This window comes from Papilio xuthus, unplaced genomic scaffold, assembly GCF_000836235.2.
Source record: "Papilio xuthus unplaced genomic scaffold, Pxut_1.1 DF824888.1, whole genome shotgun sequence".
Lineage (NCBI taxonomy): Eukaryota > Metazoa > Arthropoda > Insecta > Lepidoptera > Papilionidae > Papilio > Papilio xuthus.
Genome location: NW_013533761.1, coordinates 1,034,461 through 1,052,671, shown reverse-complemented (window position 1 = coordinate 1,052,671; position 18,211 = coordinate 1,034,461). Strand labels below are relative to the sequence as shown.

General features: G+C 32.9%; 1 protein-coding gene across 1 annotated transcript in view; it reads right to left on the bottom strand.

Moving 5' to 3' along the window:
* LOC106127108 (adenylate cyclase rutabaga) overlaps positions 1–18,211 on the bottom strand; it is a 64,065-nt gene that overhangs the window by 30,915 nt on the left and 14,939 nt on the right. Inside the window, exons 2-4 of the mRNA XM_013325103.1 lie at positions 13,838–14,111; positions 11,715–12,047; positions 1,646–1,795 (exon numbers count right to left, since the gene is read on the bottom strand). Of these exons, the coding sequence (XP_013180557.1) occupies positions 1,646–1,795; positions 11,715–12,047; positions 13,838–14,053 (699 nt within the window). The 5' untranslated portion in view covers positions 14,054–14,111. The remainder of the gene's footprint in view (positions 1–1,645; positions 1,796–11,714; positions 12,048–13,837; positions 14,112–18,211) is intronic.

Genomic DNA, 18,211 nt, shown 5'->3' with positions numbered 1-18,211 from the left:
TTTCCAGACAATGACTTCATCTATGCCAAATTTCAACGAGAACTATACAGCCATCCATCCATCCGACCAATATATATTTGAAGTCTAGAGATTGTTTTTTTTTACCTACTGACATTGTAATCGTCTTTAACTAATGGAAACTAGTTCTAAACTTAATCATAACAGAAAATCGTTTTCGCTTCCTGAGGGAATTTCATAACGATACAGTTTCTTCATACTTAATATGTAACTAAGTTGGTAAAGAAAGACGTCGGAACTTATACATTATATAAGTTAAACAAAGACATGAAGGGACATTTAAACACGAAAGCTAATAATTTATGTCTAAAAATGTTCGATTTGAAACTTATAATTGAAAAATATATATATTAAATATTGTTTTACCTGAAATAACTTATATTTTTAGTGCAATTTGTGAACTTTTGTTTGAGTTAACATTGGATTCTGAGACCAAAATCTTTGTATAAAACATATCTATCTAAAAAATTAAACTTAACTACTGTCTCATCTCATACTCGTTTATAAGTACCAAAGTGTCTGGACAAACCCGCAATGGGTTTATAGACACTTTTATTATAAATTTCTATATTGTTTCTTGTTGATATAAATAAACAAAAAAGTATAATAACAAAAAAATATTGTCATCTTTGACAAAACAGAGATGTTTTAAACGAGGGTTTTGGTCTCAGAAAGGCATGGTTAGTGTAGTGTACCAAAGGTTGCTTTTATATGTAATGGGAGTCATGGCTCAACGGCGTGATCAATAGCTCACCTTTACACAATATTGTTGTGACGAGGAACCTCTATTGTTCTAAGAAAGGTTGAATACATATCGGTGCAATATCTAACCTAAGTTCTTTTGTTTTGAATCGTAAAGAAAACAAGAGAGCAAAAGGATCACGATATTTTGTAAGAAATGATTAAGACGTCATAATCTTGTGTTTTTTCCGTAATAAAGGCACCGGATCAATAGAAAAGACTAGAAAATATTTTAAATTTATACAAGATATCGTTTTGTTTAATTCTTGTATAAATAAAAGAAAAGCTTTCCAAATGTTCCAAATGATGCGTTGTTTATAATTGACTTGTGATATTTCCTAAAGATGCCTTTAGTTGAGATAGATAAAATATTAATAAACACACAGGAAATAGTAAAGTGAACATATTATGGAAAATGCTTGAGTAATTAAAGTGATACATGATATTCCTATGCTTCAATAGTAGCGCGATAATTGCCGCCATAGTGATATAAATGTTTACTCGTTGACGTCACTTTATGTCTAACAAAGCCGAGCCCATATTGCATCACCCCTTCAAATTGGTATAAGCAAAATAAAATCGATCTTTTATAGTTGCAATCCTAAATATGACTACGAATATTTACATAACTGAAGGCTCGTTTATAATTTCGGAGAACTGAAATTAATCACGAACAATACGAGCTCAACGTCTTTAGTATTTTTACCATCTTTGACAACAAATGTAGAAGGAAATGGTAAGAGACTGTAGACAGGATAGGAGACTGATAACTAACAAAACAGAAAAATGGACGGGGGACTGATACATTGTTAGGACCTCACTCTTGCGACATTACACCTCTAGTCTAGCAGATAAAAGATTTACATATAAGTTATATGTACGTTACCAATTTTTCGTTTTCATCCTCCATGTCTAGGCGCGCGGCGATGCAGTTGCGGGTGTCGAGGAAGGCGCGCCGCTGTGCAGTCTCCATCAGGGAGTGCATTAGCGCGCCCACCACGTTCACGCATACGAACACCACCACGTTTGCCACCATCTGCAACAAAATTATTTGGTAGTACTGCCATGGAAACTACGCAAAACATAATGGAAACTAAACGAAAGTGTTCCTGTATTTAAAAATGTCATGTTAAACTTAGTAAGTGTGGAAAACCTGATCTGAAGGTTATTTCTTAATTTTACAATACATTTATAACATTTTTAAATGGTCGTATTTGTTGAACATGCAATTGGTGTACCTTTTTAATAAATAAATAAATAACGTAAACATAGATCATCTATTTTTTTTAAATGACTAAATTTATTGTAGATCGCCGTTCAGATATAACGAAGTTTTCATACGAAATAGCGGATAAATCTAAATAACTTTATGGTAGGATAACGTCTATCCGTTTAATAAGGCAGAGTAATTAAATAATCTGTACTTATAATTAACACTTCAAATAACTACATTGACCTCGCATTACAGGAGCGTGCCTGCGAATGCTAATTGTTGTATTTTATTTTAAGTACCGACATACCTTTTGGATAAGTGTTACTTACATCATATTTGCGGACTTGGACATTGCAAGTTTAGTATGTCCTTAAGAGGAAGCCGCATTCGATATAAAAAATTGACATCACCATCAACTAAATTTAAATCGCCCACGAACTGTTACAAACAAAGAACTTTATTAATGCGTGTTAGAGTCTAGTTTTGTTTGAACAATAAAATTCTAGCAGCCGTTAAAAATGAATAATTCACGACATTTTATCATTGCAAATATCTACGACGTAACAAAATGGCAGTTTATAAAAAAGCGCGCCAAATGGAACGCTATCAATCAGCGTTACGAGAAAATGACATACGATACTAATGCACTAATCGTTTCGTAGTTACATAAGAAAAATCTTAAGCCAATAAAAATAGACATGTTATTGCGTCTTACTTCGACAGCTAGATAACTACGTAGCATGCATAAAACGTTGAAAATTATACCAGGGACGTTTAGTGGACCAAAATGAAACGCTTATAACCAATTCAATATGAACAGTACAATTTATTCCACAAAGTTACGGATGTGTTTCCCCTTTCCTTTTATTTCCGTAACATTTTCCTTATCATTTATAGTACAGTTATATGTTTATTTGTTTCAAACTGGATTAAAAATATCGCATGCGCACTGCCAAGTGGAGCAGAATGTATTTGGCTAACGAAATGTACGAAGCATGCTATAAATTATTTCGAAAATCAAAATATAACATTACTGCTTCAGTCATGACGTATTATAAGGAAAAACCAGAATCATAAATAAGATTTTTAGTATACCATAAACATAACCAAATAAATGTGTGGTTCAAATATTTTTATATAAAATTTCTATCGTTGTAATTGCTAGAAGTAATTTTATAAAAAGTGAGTTCTTAAAAAGTTTCTTATTTTACGTTAGAGGACGTTTTTACTTTTCTCAATTCGTAACGAATCCGAAACTAACGGATGCCTGTCTGTCCTTTAGAAAGTTTGAAAAGAAATGGATTTTCTTGAAGAACGTAAACAATTTCTAAATCATTTCACAAAGGAATACCGCCTGAAATAAATAAACGAAGGGACCAATTTCAGTTGATGAAAGTTGCGTTTTATTTACAAGCAATTTTGACACTGAAAATTGTACCTGTGAACTTAGCTCAAACATTTGTCAAAAATAATCGACAAAATTTGTATCAAACAGTCAGTGCAGTCCGTAATCCGTCCGTAATAGATCATAGGCATTGTAAAAATCTCATACTAATTTTGGACATAATCGATGAGACGATAAGAAGGCTATTGCCGCAAATATTAATGGTATTCGTAAATTTCCACTGGTCTTTGCCTCGTAATTCTTGTAAAGTATCGAAAAAAAAAGTTATCCTAGAAAAGAAATATCAATAGATCTTATTCGATATAAAAGCCTGTATTGCTCAATCGTTCTATCGACATTGTATATCATAAAGACAAGGATAAATCGACAATCAATAGATACCATCTATGTGTATTATATTAGTCAATCATTCACATGTCGCCAAAAGTAAAATATTATATTACATTTGTAAAAGTTGAAGTATACAAAGAAAACAATATTTATTGGTAAATAATATAATTAAACGATCTTCTGTAATATAATCTAGCAATAGAAAATGATATGTACTAGGTACGGACGTAAAAAACATTACTCCGATATTAATAAAAGGTAAATGGTCTCGTAATACCTTTATTGATTGTAGTATGCCAGTGAAAAGGTTGCGGTTAATATATTTATAGCGTTTAAACGATAACCGACGAGGTAGAGCATCGTATTATGTAGTTTTCACGCGAGGACCGAAAAATGGGGCAGAGGAGTAGACAGTGCAGAATTGGTATTATATGAATCTACACTTACCGTAGAACTCCACTGCCATGACACTCGTATTGACTTATCCTAGTAATCCCTTTAATTATCTTTGACCAGACTAATAAATATTAATAATACACCCAAGTGGAAATGTACTGTTCTATATCAAGATATAGGTAAAATAATAACAGTACTGCTTTGACTACTACTCTGTCTTGTTCTACTCTTGTGTGAAACTAGCATTATGTAAAAAGCGCGTGTCCTCTTGCGCTACCGAGCCTACACGCTTCACACGCCCCTCATTTGAATATTCCTGAGATTGACGTAAATTGCAAATATAAAATTTATAATGTTCCCACGTCGCTATATAAAATATTATGTGGCCTTCTCATGCAAATGTACTTAAATCTATATCAATATAATGATAAGTTATTATTAATGTATATTCTAAAGTAAATATAGTGGTGATACAAGACAAAGAAAATCCTAGGTGCATGAAATAACACTTGCAAAAATATCAGTCGAAAGATGTCTTTTAACTTCAAATATACGGGCGTATCTAAACACGTTTTTACTTTGAAGCGTCATATTTCGACTGCCAAAGTTCTTTGACAAGCAATACCAGTATTAGTTTTGTAATTTATAAAATTGTATTTTCACACTAAGAAGCAGATGTTACTGGCATGTTTTCCTTTTAAACTTAGTAGAGTATTAGTTTTGCGACTACAATTGTATTACAAAGTTTAACAGTGAGTAATGTATATAAATAGTGTTAGTAAATACTGGAAACATGAAACAAAATAGAAGCAAATAGAAGAGTAATATAAAATAATTCTCGAAATCAAGAACGATTAAAGATTCGATTCGATGTAGAAGCCAGTCTATGATAGGATTCGATTGCATGTTATTCGAGTAAGCTTATTTGTCACTATTGGTGACGAATTGATGTCCCTGATCCGTTTATATTATTTCTGTAATTACGCTTTTTGTTAATAAATCTTCATGATGTTTATACCATTTTAGACAAAAGCTATACATACTAGATTTTATACAACTAGTTCTTTTATTTTTGCTTTTTTTGGGTGACGCTTAACTTACAGTTCCCCCTAACATTTTTTTAAAAACAGGCAAACTTTAAAATGTACATAAAACTTAGAATAATAATAAATATCACTACTACTATTACAACGTTAAAACACTAAAAGGTCATTTTAGTTAGTTTTAAAATGCTGAAGATAAAATTCATGGACATTACATTTGTGACATTATTAGTAAGATGTTATAATATTTAAATTTGAATAGGAATATTAAGCTTATATCATATTATAAACGAATTATTTATTTGAGTAATTGGTATTAAATAAGTAATTCAGCAATAGGAATAATGCGATAATAAGGTGCGAGCATGTTGGCAGCAATTAGACAGGTAGGAGCGTGGGAGTCAGATGAATTATTCACTTTATTAACGTACCTTATATTATGCCAACGACATTTACCTCGCAACAATATTCATTAAACGAGGGACGATATCTCAATTACTTCTTAAAAGTTACATGCCTTATTTGTAATAAGTGATCGCGTATCTCTTTTTAGTTAACACATTCAGTGCCGCCGACTCTTTCTACGAGTTCAGTTAGGAAGTAGTAAAAGTATGTAAAAATGGTAGTGGCATTTGTAGTGTTAATAAATCGAGTAAACGTATATAAATATTTTTTCACTTTTAGGTTTTGGTTTAAATCATTCGTTTTGATTTTTTTTATGTTATCTATGTTGCGAATTAATGCATGCGGGCAGCAGACGTATCACATTTATTTATAGAATAGACCCACATGCAGCGGTTATATTGGGCTAATGGACATACATTTAACATTTTCACAGAATTTACTAACAAATTTATATTGCCCTAATTATGAAAGTAATCCATGAACCAATATGTAACATTTAATTCGTATTTAGAGTTATTAACGGGAATCCTTAGATATAATTTTGTGAACAAATTTCACTGTCATAGTAATTTTCAATTGAATCACTTAAAATACTCTGGGTACGGCATCAAATAACAAAGATAAGAAAAGTAATTATATTAAGTTACTGTATAGAACATTTTATATGGTTTTTCTGAGCACAGATGACGTGCAAAGATAATCTCTATATTTTCAAACGTGCGCACAAGAAAGCGCAGTTGTCGAACCGCATTTGCAGGTTAAACGGTTTGCGAGACATGTTTATTAGTGTACTAGTCTACAGGTTATACTTTCTGATGAACTTGCTGATAATGCAGCTAGTGAAGGGTTATATAAAACATTACTTTAATATTATTTTTTGTTTACAAAGAAAACGAATAGGATTACATAAGACAAGAGAGTTGGGTCAAATTCAATTGTTTTAAGGTTTTTTTTTAAGCTGTCCAGAAGTGGATTAACATTGTCTATTAAAACGTCTAAGTATCTTTAAAACTAAAAACTAATATTATAGAATTAAAAAAAATACTTAAGAATACATTTGCTCGGGGCGCTTTGAAGATTCAATTTCCCGCACAATCGCAATTCACTTGTTTCATAGTCACCAAAATAAAGCAGTATATACAGTAGGCAGATAAGTTACCCGTACGATTTCAGATCAAATAAATTCAGTAAAACGAATATTGCTATTTCCATACGACGCTATCGCATTCGTTTGAAGCTACAGCTTTACTACATCCAATGTTCTTTAAGTTAGGCGGCTAACTGACGGGACATGTTTAACTCGCTTACAGCAGTTTCTTATTTATCCGAGGTTAACTGCAATTTATTTGCTTTTTACACCATACGTTTTAACGAGTGTAACTTTCTAGACATATTAAAATGTGTATAAGTAAATAAAAAATACAGCTTTAGTGCCGTTGCTGATGTAATCGTTATTTAACTTGATGTGTAAATAATATAAAATTCTCCTTTTGGTTTTATTTTGTAATTGCAAGCGAACAGTTCTGTCGAAGCAACTCGTAAAGTTAGAGGCGTGTTTTTCCATATTTTTTTATTCCAGCCATTCGCCATCCAATTTCCGCTGAAGCATACATTTTGCAATATGTTCTGCACATCTCTGAATATAAAATCTTATATCTGTGAAGTCTGCAATATAGAAAAGCTCTGGTGAACGTATCGAAGGAGTTTTCTTAACAATAGTAAATTGTTGCATATGATTTCATATGTTTGTAGTTGATATCAAACTAAAATTAATATGGAAAAAAGAAAAAAAAATAAACAAAAATTAAAATGCTTTCAGTAAATATTTGTACAAAATATAAAAAGTCTAGAAATAAAAACAAAGTGATATGTCACCGCGGTTTTCTTCTTATCTTTCTCAGATGATTAATACATTTTATTAACTAAAGGTTGTGGACCTTGAAGTCAGACAAATACACTGTTAGTTAAACTGTACTCTTGTTACCAAACAGAATTTAAATCATCGTCTATAAGCATGTTGGAGTCGCACTGTATCTCTAAAGTCGTATTTTACTTTTATTTTTATAAAAAATAAAAGTAGGAAACTTAAAATTTGAATGTAGTAAAATATTTTTATAAATTCAGCAAAAACATTATGTTGTGTACATTTAATGTTCTTTGGCTTGCATATTTGGCTTCTAAATTAGTAGTAAAGTCACGAAAGGATAACTCATAGTAACATTTACATCTAACTTATACCGAATTTCTTCTACCTCTGAAAATTGCCACAAAATAATGATACCAAATCCTTTAACTCATAAATTATTTTACTTGACAGCAATGCCTCCAAACTTAAATTATAAATAATTGCTTCGCTGTTTCTCAGCTAAGCGTAGAAATAATGATAATAATAGAAATGCATTTAGGCTTTTAATTAAAAATTACGTCCAAGTGCCGTATATCCACTTTACCAAATGATATTTTCCTAGTGACATTGTTAAAAAAATATGAGTATTGAAATCAGTCAAACCAGTGACATGCAAAGTATGGAAAAACCCAGGAATATAGAGATAAAATTCCCTCTTTGCATTGAGGTTGAAAACATTATTGTAATGGAAATGAGAGGTGAGGTCGCACGCAGTTACACTGAGTACTTTAGCTGCAGGTGCCGGCGGCGCGCTGAAATGAAAAACAAGGATGACTACACATCGCTTTGTAGACAGGAACGCCGCCCGCGATTATGGGAAAAGTGCGTGAGTTATCAACATTACGAGTGATTCAAATGTTTTTAATAGAAAATTGTGATCGCAATATTTTTTTACACAAAATTTAAACAAAAATCTTTGTTTAACATTTACCGCCAAATTAGGAGAAACAATTGCTAAACGACAAATGAACAAATGAATTAAACGTCACTAATACTTAAGAGCACAAATATTTAAACTTAAATTAAATTTGAATTTAGAACCTACAGCATTGCATCATCGCAAGAGTATTGATAACAGTCAAGCAAACCTATATGAAATAATTAAAAGTTGCATACAAAAGAAGGCAATCTATTTCCCGGCAGGGTCTCACTCGTGAATCGCAGTAAAATCTAATAAATATTCCATAGGAACGAGAAGCACTTAATTTAACTGCAATCTACTCGAACCCATTACATTTTCAATGTATAACGTGCGCCAATAAAATATCACCGTATACTTCAGAAAGTTTTTCTGTACCGCAATAGTTTTGCGCCATTTTTTTTCACAAGTAGGTACATAGCTTTAATTACAGGTTTTAAAAATGTTGGTATTATATCGAAAACTAAAAAATCTACTTTAAACTTCACATTCATGAAATTATAATGAATGTTCTTGATGTTAACTAATCTAACGTAACACAAATATAACTTGGCAATTTGCCTTATACCAACTATATGTAATTTCCCAGGTAACGTTACACCGTCGGCCACGATTAAGGCACTCAATTTCCTCAGGGATCTCTTCACAGTAACTCAATCAAAGTACATTCACACACATAACTGGATAACTGTAACATTTATTGGCAATATCATTCATATGAATAACGTAACAATACCTTTTTGAGCTGTAATTACAATTGAGAAAGATATTATTTGTTGGTTCGGATAGAAAAGATTACAGTGAACTAGCTTTTGCCTGATACTGCCGCGCGGATTAAAAAAAACTTAATTAGTAGCCTATGTGTTCTTTCAGACTATGTCCTACATCTATGCCACATATCACGGAATTCCATTTACAATATAAGTAAGATATTCAATAGTCTTTCTACCTTTTGAGTACTAAAAGTGCTATTAAAGTGCTTAAGTGCTAAATTGACAATGTTTATCGAAATCTCCTTTCTTATTTAATTCAATACAAAAAAATCCTCCGATGGTGTAATAGGGTACCTGAAACAGTTTTACACCCGACAGACATGGAGATCTAAAAAATATTGTAATTATACGTTCATAACAGTTGCGTCAACCTGTAATAAAATATTCCTCGTAAATTCGAAAATTCACTGTTCAATTCGATTTGTGAAAATTCAGTACAACTGCATGATGTAAATTATTCAGTTCAATCAATGGTGGGCGGACTTTTTAAAACACTTTATAAAACGTATACGATAAATTTTGCGGTATTGCGTTTGTATTTATTCAGACACTTTTAGCTCTGTATTCATGCAAAGATAAATTACATGGGAATGATCAATTATTGCGTTTGTTATTTCATTGCTCGTAAAATAAAGACTATAAATTTTCAATTAAGATTGTAAATAGTATATGAAAATAGCTTGTTCATAGAACTAAAGATATTCGATAGACATTATTTACAACGATCTTTTCACAAGGAAGTTGTACACGAAGCAGATGTTAAACCAGCAATGTGATTAATCTTGTTTCGAATGAAACCGGTTTTAGACTACTAATAAATTCAAGATAAGCCGTCATTACAAATTGGATGGTAAATGTTTACCAGTACAAATGATTACTCGCCGGAAGTATTTTGTTTATTTTTAATCGTGCTTTTAATTTCTTTAAATGCATTAGTAATCATTTTTATTTCTTGTCAGATTTTATACCGAAAAAAAAAAATCATTCAAAAATTGTGGCATCTAATGGTGGTGGTGATTAAAACTCGAGTAAAAACGACACAGCACACATTTAATGAAAAATATATTTTAAGACTGAGGATTTTCAAAAGAAAAAGATGGGAACTCTACAAAGATGAGGAAAACAATGAAAAATTAACTAAATGCGTACTGCAATTTATAGTAGTATTATTCATAAATTCGTACCAAAACATGTTATTCGATAAAACTTAGAGATATGTAAATAAAACCAAAAAGTTTTGACTGGAATACGTAAACAAAGAATTATTAACTGCGCTATATTTTGTAAATATTGAATTTAAAATAGAAAACAGGAAACACATTAAGTGCTACGCGATAAATCTAAACGTAAAATCCTAAAGCTGTCGCGATAAAGTCTACGAGAACAGCTTCAAACAAAGCAGTATATGTAGTTCGGAATACAAGGTCGCTTTTTATCGTTAGTAGCAACTTTTATGTCGGTTTATATTTGAGAAATCTTTTTGATACCAGGTAAAATCCTTAAATTCCTATACACCTGTGTGTGATGATCCTGATGTAACCTAATCTAGTAACCTATTATTCCTAGAAATAATTTTTAGCAACAAAAAGTATATGTACTTGCTTTAAGACAATTAAATCCTAATATTATATTTGTAATTATTATTCACTTGCGCATTTTCTTAGGAAATACAAGAAAAATGTATCTTTTGAATATACCTATATTAAGCAGCTAATGTGAATAACATGTAATTCCTTTTAACAATAGAATAGAAAAACAACATAGTCAATTCGTATTTCAGCAAAAAAAAAACGAATGTTTCTTGCAAAAGTTGCGATGTAAAAATTGGTAGAATCGCAAATCTACCCAGGTCTGTCTGGTCATTGACTACGATGTTGCAATACTATGCGATTGATAGCACTCAATTATACCATTCTTTACAAACTAAATGTAAAATTTCCAGGCTTTGCATTTGGAAACTGAAAAACTCTATAGCGAAAACCTTTTCATGAAAGTTTGTGTAGGAAGATGAAAAAAAAAACGTGGATAACATCCATCAATACGAAATTACGTAATACAAACTTTCGCAATAAATATTCCGAACAATCGCATTGAGGAATAGTAATTTTGTAAAGAGGCCATTAAATTCGTTATATGTATCATATTATATTTCAATGGGCACGTCATGTTGGAATGGGGGAGTGACGTCATCATTGTATTCGACTACCCTTGCCACTCCAAGGTTGCGATCTTCCGACCTAATCCGTGTAGACAAAAGACGTAATCGTCAACAGAAAATATAGAGGTCATATTTATTCGACCTATCCTCTCGTGTTAATGTAGCGTGTGACCGCAAAGTTTGTTTTACAAATGTTTGGAATCAGTATTTATGTTATGCTAATGTTGACTTAGTTCTGTCATTAAGCAATGTTTATGTAAAGTCGTAAATCGATGTATGTTCTCTATTTTAGAGAATAAATGGTTAAGGGATCTTCAATCACTTATTATTATCAAAAAGAAATGGGTAACTTTAATTTTACTATTATACATTTTTCTATGGTATTTAAGTAAATAAAATAATCTCACCTGCTCCAAGACGTGATATGGGAATCGGTGGGCGACTAAGGCAGCGGCAATGGTGTGCGTAGTTGGAAGCAGGATGCCGAAGGTGGCAGCGACGGGTGCTCCGACGGGCAGGAGGGCGTAGGCTGCGAACACCGCCCACACGACATGCGTGGCGCCCTCCGCCGCCGACCCGGGACCCCAGCACGGAAGTGTGGCGGCCAGCGCGGCGCCCCCGCCTGCCAACGCCAGCCAGCAAGCGCGCGGGAGTCGCCGCTCTGGCGCCACGCCACCGGACCGACCACACCACCATGCCAGCCCCGCACACAGCACTGCGTGCACGCTCAGCACACCCACCTGGAGTCAATAAGAAACTTACTAGAAGAAATTAACTTATTTAAAAAGAGAAGAGAAGTCTTGTGCCCAGCGCATTCGCACACAAAATTATTTACGTAAGCTCAGAATGAAAATAAGTTCATTATTTGTAGAAAGCAATGGTAAATATAATAGTTTGAGAATATGTGCAAGTTATATTTATTTGAAAATAATCTACTTAATAATATTTTTAAAAATATCAGGACTTAATTATGCGTGACTTTAATGAGCGTAGGCCGTAATTTACCGCAGTTGAAAGCACAGGCTGTGCGAAAGTGAGGGTGACGCAATTTCATTACGTGACAAATTAGGACAGATGCAAGGATACTCGGACCTTAATATTCGTAATAATCAGTTGAACGTTCTCAGTTTCTTTGAACTAAATTCAAATATTAAAGGAATACGCTGCAATTTCATAAATCAAGATTGGAGATGATGAAACTTCAGTCGTCTTCTATTTTCATTAAATTTTTTAACAACCTTTTAAAATAATGTTCTATGTTATAAAAAACGTGTTAATAAAGCAACTGTTAAAGTGTTTGGCTTCCTTATTTCGTCTATTCACTTTCTTTCTATATTACCTTAGTCGATCATTTCTGGGATACATCGTTTCTTTACGAGAACATTTTTGCTATTGTCGTCTACCAACGACTTAGACTATAGATACCATTTACTGATACACAATATTATAAATTATTATAAATACGGTAAAATTATAGATCTTGATTAATAGCATAAAAAAACTCGAACTGTATTAATATGGAAACAGACATAAAATAAAAAATAATATCAGTCTTCTCATTATTAATTAAAAAGATAATGTATGAGGTCAAGCAAAAAATCGGGTAACAAAGTTAAAGAACATAATTTTAATTCGATATAATGTCCTGATTCTTTACCTCTGATGTAATAGAGCCTTCATTTTGAACATTTACAAAACAAAATCATAAAGAAAACCTAAATTGTTCATTAAAATTTCGTAATGACTTAACAAAGTATGCCGCCTTGTTATGTAATATTCAGAATTACGGCAAATGAACTAAGAATTTTTATACCTTTGTGTTATGACTATATAATACTATAATATTTTACATACCAATGACCTGTGACAAATGGGTATTATACATTGAAATATTTCAAACATAAATAAGCTCTTAAAGTCTTTAAAACTATGTGATGCTGATGGCAACACGACTAAAATTATTCATTTTATTAGCTAGGTAACACAAAATATATACCTAAGATTTCACATTGTCGGTCTATGAGCGGACTGTTTAAGATGCTTTGTCGCTAAATCAATTATTCCAAGTCAATTGATTCGGTAAAGATTACGCCTTCATACAAAATCAAATAACAAGCGTGTGGAGCATAAATGAATCAATGATCATTTGTATTTTCGGCTTTTTACCTTGTAGCCGAGAAAAGAAAATACACGAGATATAACTTCAGGAAAGTTTCCTTAGCTGTTCTCTACAATAACAACAGTACGATTGAAACGCACATTTATAAATTGTTTATCTAATCCCATGGAATTATTTATCGGTCAAAGTTCAAAGGAAAGCTGAACAATACAAACTAAACTTTGTTTTTCTTTTACAGAACACAGTCAAGATTGTTTGTCTTTAAAAATACGTACAATTCAAAGTTATCTAATAAACGTAAAAAAAAAACAATGTAAGTAGGTTATGTTTCTGTCTTTACAAGTGGGTGCCAAGTTAGGATTGCCCCACCTCAGTATCCCACTAAGGAGATTTAAAACTTTTTATACGTACCTGTGGTGCATTAGACCAGCCGCGAGTGGCGTCAGCGGCAGCGAGGGCAGCGGCTAGCAGTGCCCAGAGCGCGAGCGCGGAGCCGACGGAAGCGCGCTGCAGCTTGCACGCGTAGCGCGCGTACAGCTCCTCCAGCTCGGCCGACTCGAAGCGGCGCCGGGCCACCAGTCGCTCCCACCACCCTCGCCCCGACATCGCCTTCACCGCGTGGTCCATCTCACCGACCACCGCCCGCGCGCGCCGTCATGCCCACCAAACACGCCCGCCGCTTCATCTGTACGACAAAAGTTAACTCGTCAGTTAATAACAAGCGATTGGAAACTAATATGTTTAAGCAATAGTAAAGCTTATGCTACATCTAGGCACTAGGCCCATGCAGAAGTCTTTTCTAAGGAATATTTAAAGAAAAAGACGGATAATGGATTTCTGAACTCGTAGTTCCTTAATAAAATATTACTAATTTAATAATAATTTAAAGGTCAATTAAATATTTTCACACCACTATGTCAAAAACATAGTATCGTTAACTAGTCTTTGTTCACACAAGTTATTTCACAAACATCATAAACTTACATATTTGATGTTGAAATGACGTGACAAAAACTATCAAATATTTTTCGTTAGAGTAAAACAAACAGGAATAAAGAACGCCCACGGCCTCCAGACACGATTTCCGTTCAATGGCATAAAAAGATATTGGATGTATGAGAATTTATTCGTACGAAATATACATTTCTTTGTAACCCTTTCACGGTGAAATGACTGTCGGTTGAATATGTCAAACGTTGTCTGAACGCCCTTGTCTTCTTAACAAAGACTACACAACAGGCGTGCCCTTTTTGAGGAACGGTCAAAGCCGGCGGCGGTAATTATTCCTGCACACAATAGATTCATAAATGACAGGACTTAAATTAATGAAGTACTAAGCGTACAAGCCAAGAGATTTTTTGTGAGCACGGCACTCGTACGTATCAACTCGTTTTTATATTTTTTAATATTTTAATTGACTATAGCTACTCGGTGCCTTGGTTGACATGTAAAACTAACAATTATTTTATCAAGTCATCATTTTTAACTTGAATGTTTCTTCACAATGAAAAGAAAATGTAAATTTTTTAAAAAGAAGCAGTGACCTAAAGTTTTAACCTATAAGTAACAAAGGAGATGTTTCTAGACAACGAATTGTAAATAGACGATAGGTAATTTTAAGATATGTGTGAAGTCATCCATCCCGCACTTGGCCAGCGTGGTTGACTATAGCCTAGTCACCCGAAATATAGGGTAGGCTCCGAGCTCCATCGGTGGGGACGTATAGTGAGCTGATGATGATGATGAATTTTAAGAAAATTCAAAGAGCAAGATGGCTCTTTATTACAATCATATTTAGATATCGAGGACCTGTAGAAAAAGAATAAGTTTGCTGAACTGAAAGCCAACTTCCTGAAATAAAGAAAACTTTGGAAAACAAAATTTGGTTGACTAACAATTAGCTATAATAGCTTATATTATTTAAATTCAAAGTATGTAAAAATGGTACAACCACTATAAATAACGTAGGCGTAAAAAGCAATTCCGAAATAAAACGATTCGGCAATAAAAGACGATTCTTCGTCTTTATGTGATGACATTTAATAGAATAATGTCTTTTATGGAATGTGACCAAAATATTCGTATCACTATAATTTTTCTAATATAGTTTCTTCCAGTAAACTTTAATGTAATTGTACTGGAATGTATTTCAAATTGTAGACTTCAAATTAATGATACAATTTACTTCGTATGAGTATCAAGGGTACTTTTAAAAGCTCTGAGTGCTCTTGAAATTAATTAAAGTCAATTTATAAATATACAAAATATACACAAAATTACCTTTGTAATGAATACTACCTTTTAAGATAAACTTTTGTAGTTAATTTTTACAATCCTTAATAATCTCGGTAGCTGAAGGCAAATTGTAAAAGTACTTTTTTGTAAAAAAGTTTACAACTAAAATTCAAGAATCGAGCAAAAGAGTAAATATCAATGTAACTGCTAAAAACATTTGAACTTGCGAAATAAGATATTATGTTTTTAAACAGATGTTTAGCCAGTGTAAACCTACGCTAAATATTGTTCTATTCAGACTCTTCAAAGACTTATATGTCTGCATTGTCTGAACTCTGAACCGTTATTCTAGAAATATAAAGTACTAGAGAAATAATATTTTAATATCAAGAACTGTATTATTGTTAAATTTACCATCCAGTTCACAATCTGACGTAAATCTTAGGAAATGCAATAAAAATGTATGCATCAAAATACATTGTATAGACAGATTTTTTTTAAATCACATTTAGTAAGAATCATAGTTCGATTGACAAAGATAATTACAGTAATAAATCAACATTTTTACTAGACAAAGTGTTCTAAAAAGAGATAATATACTTTCATTAGACTTTCCAGTATAATAATAGATTTCGTCAACTTCGTTTAAACAATATACAATAGCAAACCAATTCAATAGTAACATTAGAGATAAACTCAACTCCGTACGGCTGATAAAAGGAACATTTTTATTTGTAATATAAGTATAAGAACCGTTTAAGAATTATTTTTCTAACCTACATAATTGAAGATACTTGTCATTTGACATTTGCGATAAACTTAAGATTTGAAAAACAACTTAAAATTTGTTTTGTTGCTTTCATTCTTCATGTCTTCATATTTATAAAACGGTACCTAAATTCATTTTTAATTCGGATTTCTTTATACTGAAACAGAGAAGTGCGCATTGTAATAAATAATCTGAATACTCTAACAGGATTAACATCGGGATTTAGAGATCGATCGTGATATAAATTAGAGATACAGGGGATGTGTCACTATAATCCGATTAGTATTGGTACATCAATCGCTACGGTATAATCCTGGATAGAATCGGAATCTGGAACAAATAAGCGATACGTGTGGCGGAACAAACGCTCGCGAAATGGTGGTTGAGCGGGGTGGGGGAGGAGCTCCGGAGGGGGTCACGGTCGTCGGGTCAATAAACTCCGCGAACACCGCGGTAGACGGATAAGCGCAGCAAGAGAGCACGGCGCCGCAAACCGCCGACCTAGCTCTTTGTATTCATGAAATTCAGAAAAAAATTCAAAACCTTTTTCATTGTTATTTTCTATGATCGCGGTCGCTCACATATATGTTTGTGTGCACACGAACAAAAAACATATTCTTTTTTTCTTTTTTGTATATCATAAGGTGGCAAACGAGCAAGAGGCCACCTGAAATCGCTGAAATAGCGAAGCGACCGCTGCCCATAGACATACGCAATTACATATGCGTTGCCTACTTTTAATCGCCGCAGGAGTGGATGCACAGAAAGAAAAAATTTTATCTTCCTATGCATCCCCTCATCCAGAAAGTCCACTACCACTTCTCATCCTTTCTTTATAAGAAAAAGGGTGGGAAGGGAAAGAGGACTAAATGAGGCCTTCGGTACGCACACCCACCAGACGAAGCGCGGAATTGCTTCCACTTCACGCCTGTCTTCTGCCAATTCGTGCGAAGATGTTAAAGCGGAAAATTCCTTTGTAAATTTAGGAAAGGATTCTTGTTAACCAAGGGCGAATCCTACTTTATAAGTAAACTATCATGGTGCGTACAGAAATAAAAACTGCACGTGCAAGCACACAATAAATCGAATTCATTACACCATCAAGGATCATTTTATAGGAAGCGGCAGTATTGCGAATGTCAAGAACATTTTAATTGTATAATAGCGTTAGGAGAAGCCGTCTAAACAAATGACCGGATTATTACGTAAATGCTTGTTTACATTCAGCTATCTGAATTGTAGGCTATTGTTAGCTGCCGAGAACTTACCCTTGATGATTTCCTATTGTCTGATAGGAAATATTCATGTTACAACAGAACAGAGATTTGAATACTGAAAGACGCCTATTGGTATTCCACAGATTAAAATAAATAGCAGTCTACAATCATTATGAATTGTACAACGATCACAATCTTTAGCTGTTCATAAAAGAGGTTTTGAAGATTTAAAATAATCGAAAACGTTGCTATTATTTATGATAGACTCGTAAGCATTCGCACAAGTTAAGCTCGCATTTGACATTAAAATTAATGAAATTTACATATACAAAAAATAAAATAAATATCAATATTTAATTACAATTAGAAACTAAACTTATATTTAAGTAATCCTTGTTTGTTTTCATTACATTCTGTCAAATATTTAATTATTCTCGCTACAATTTCATGACAGGAAATATTTACTAATACATACACTTGTATATATGTTTACAATAGTTACATTCCGCATGAACGCAATACAATTATGTTGTTGAATTATTAATCCCATTGTGACAACAGTAA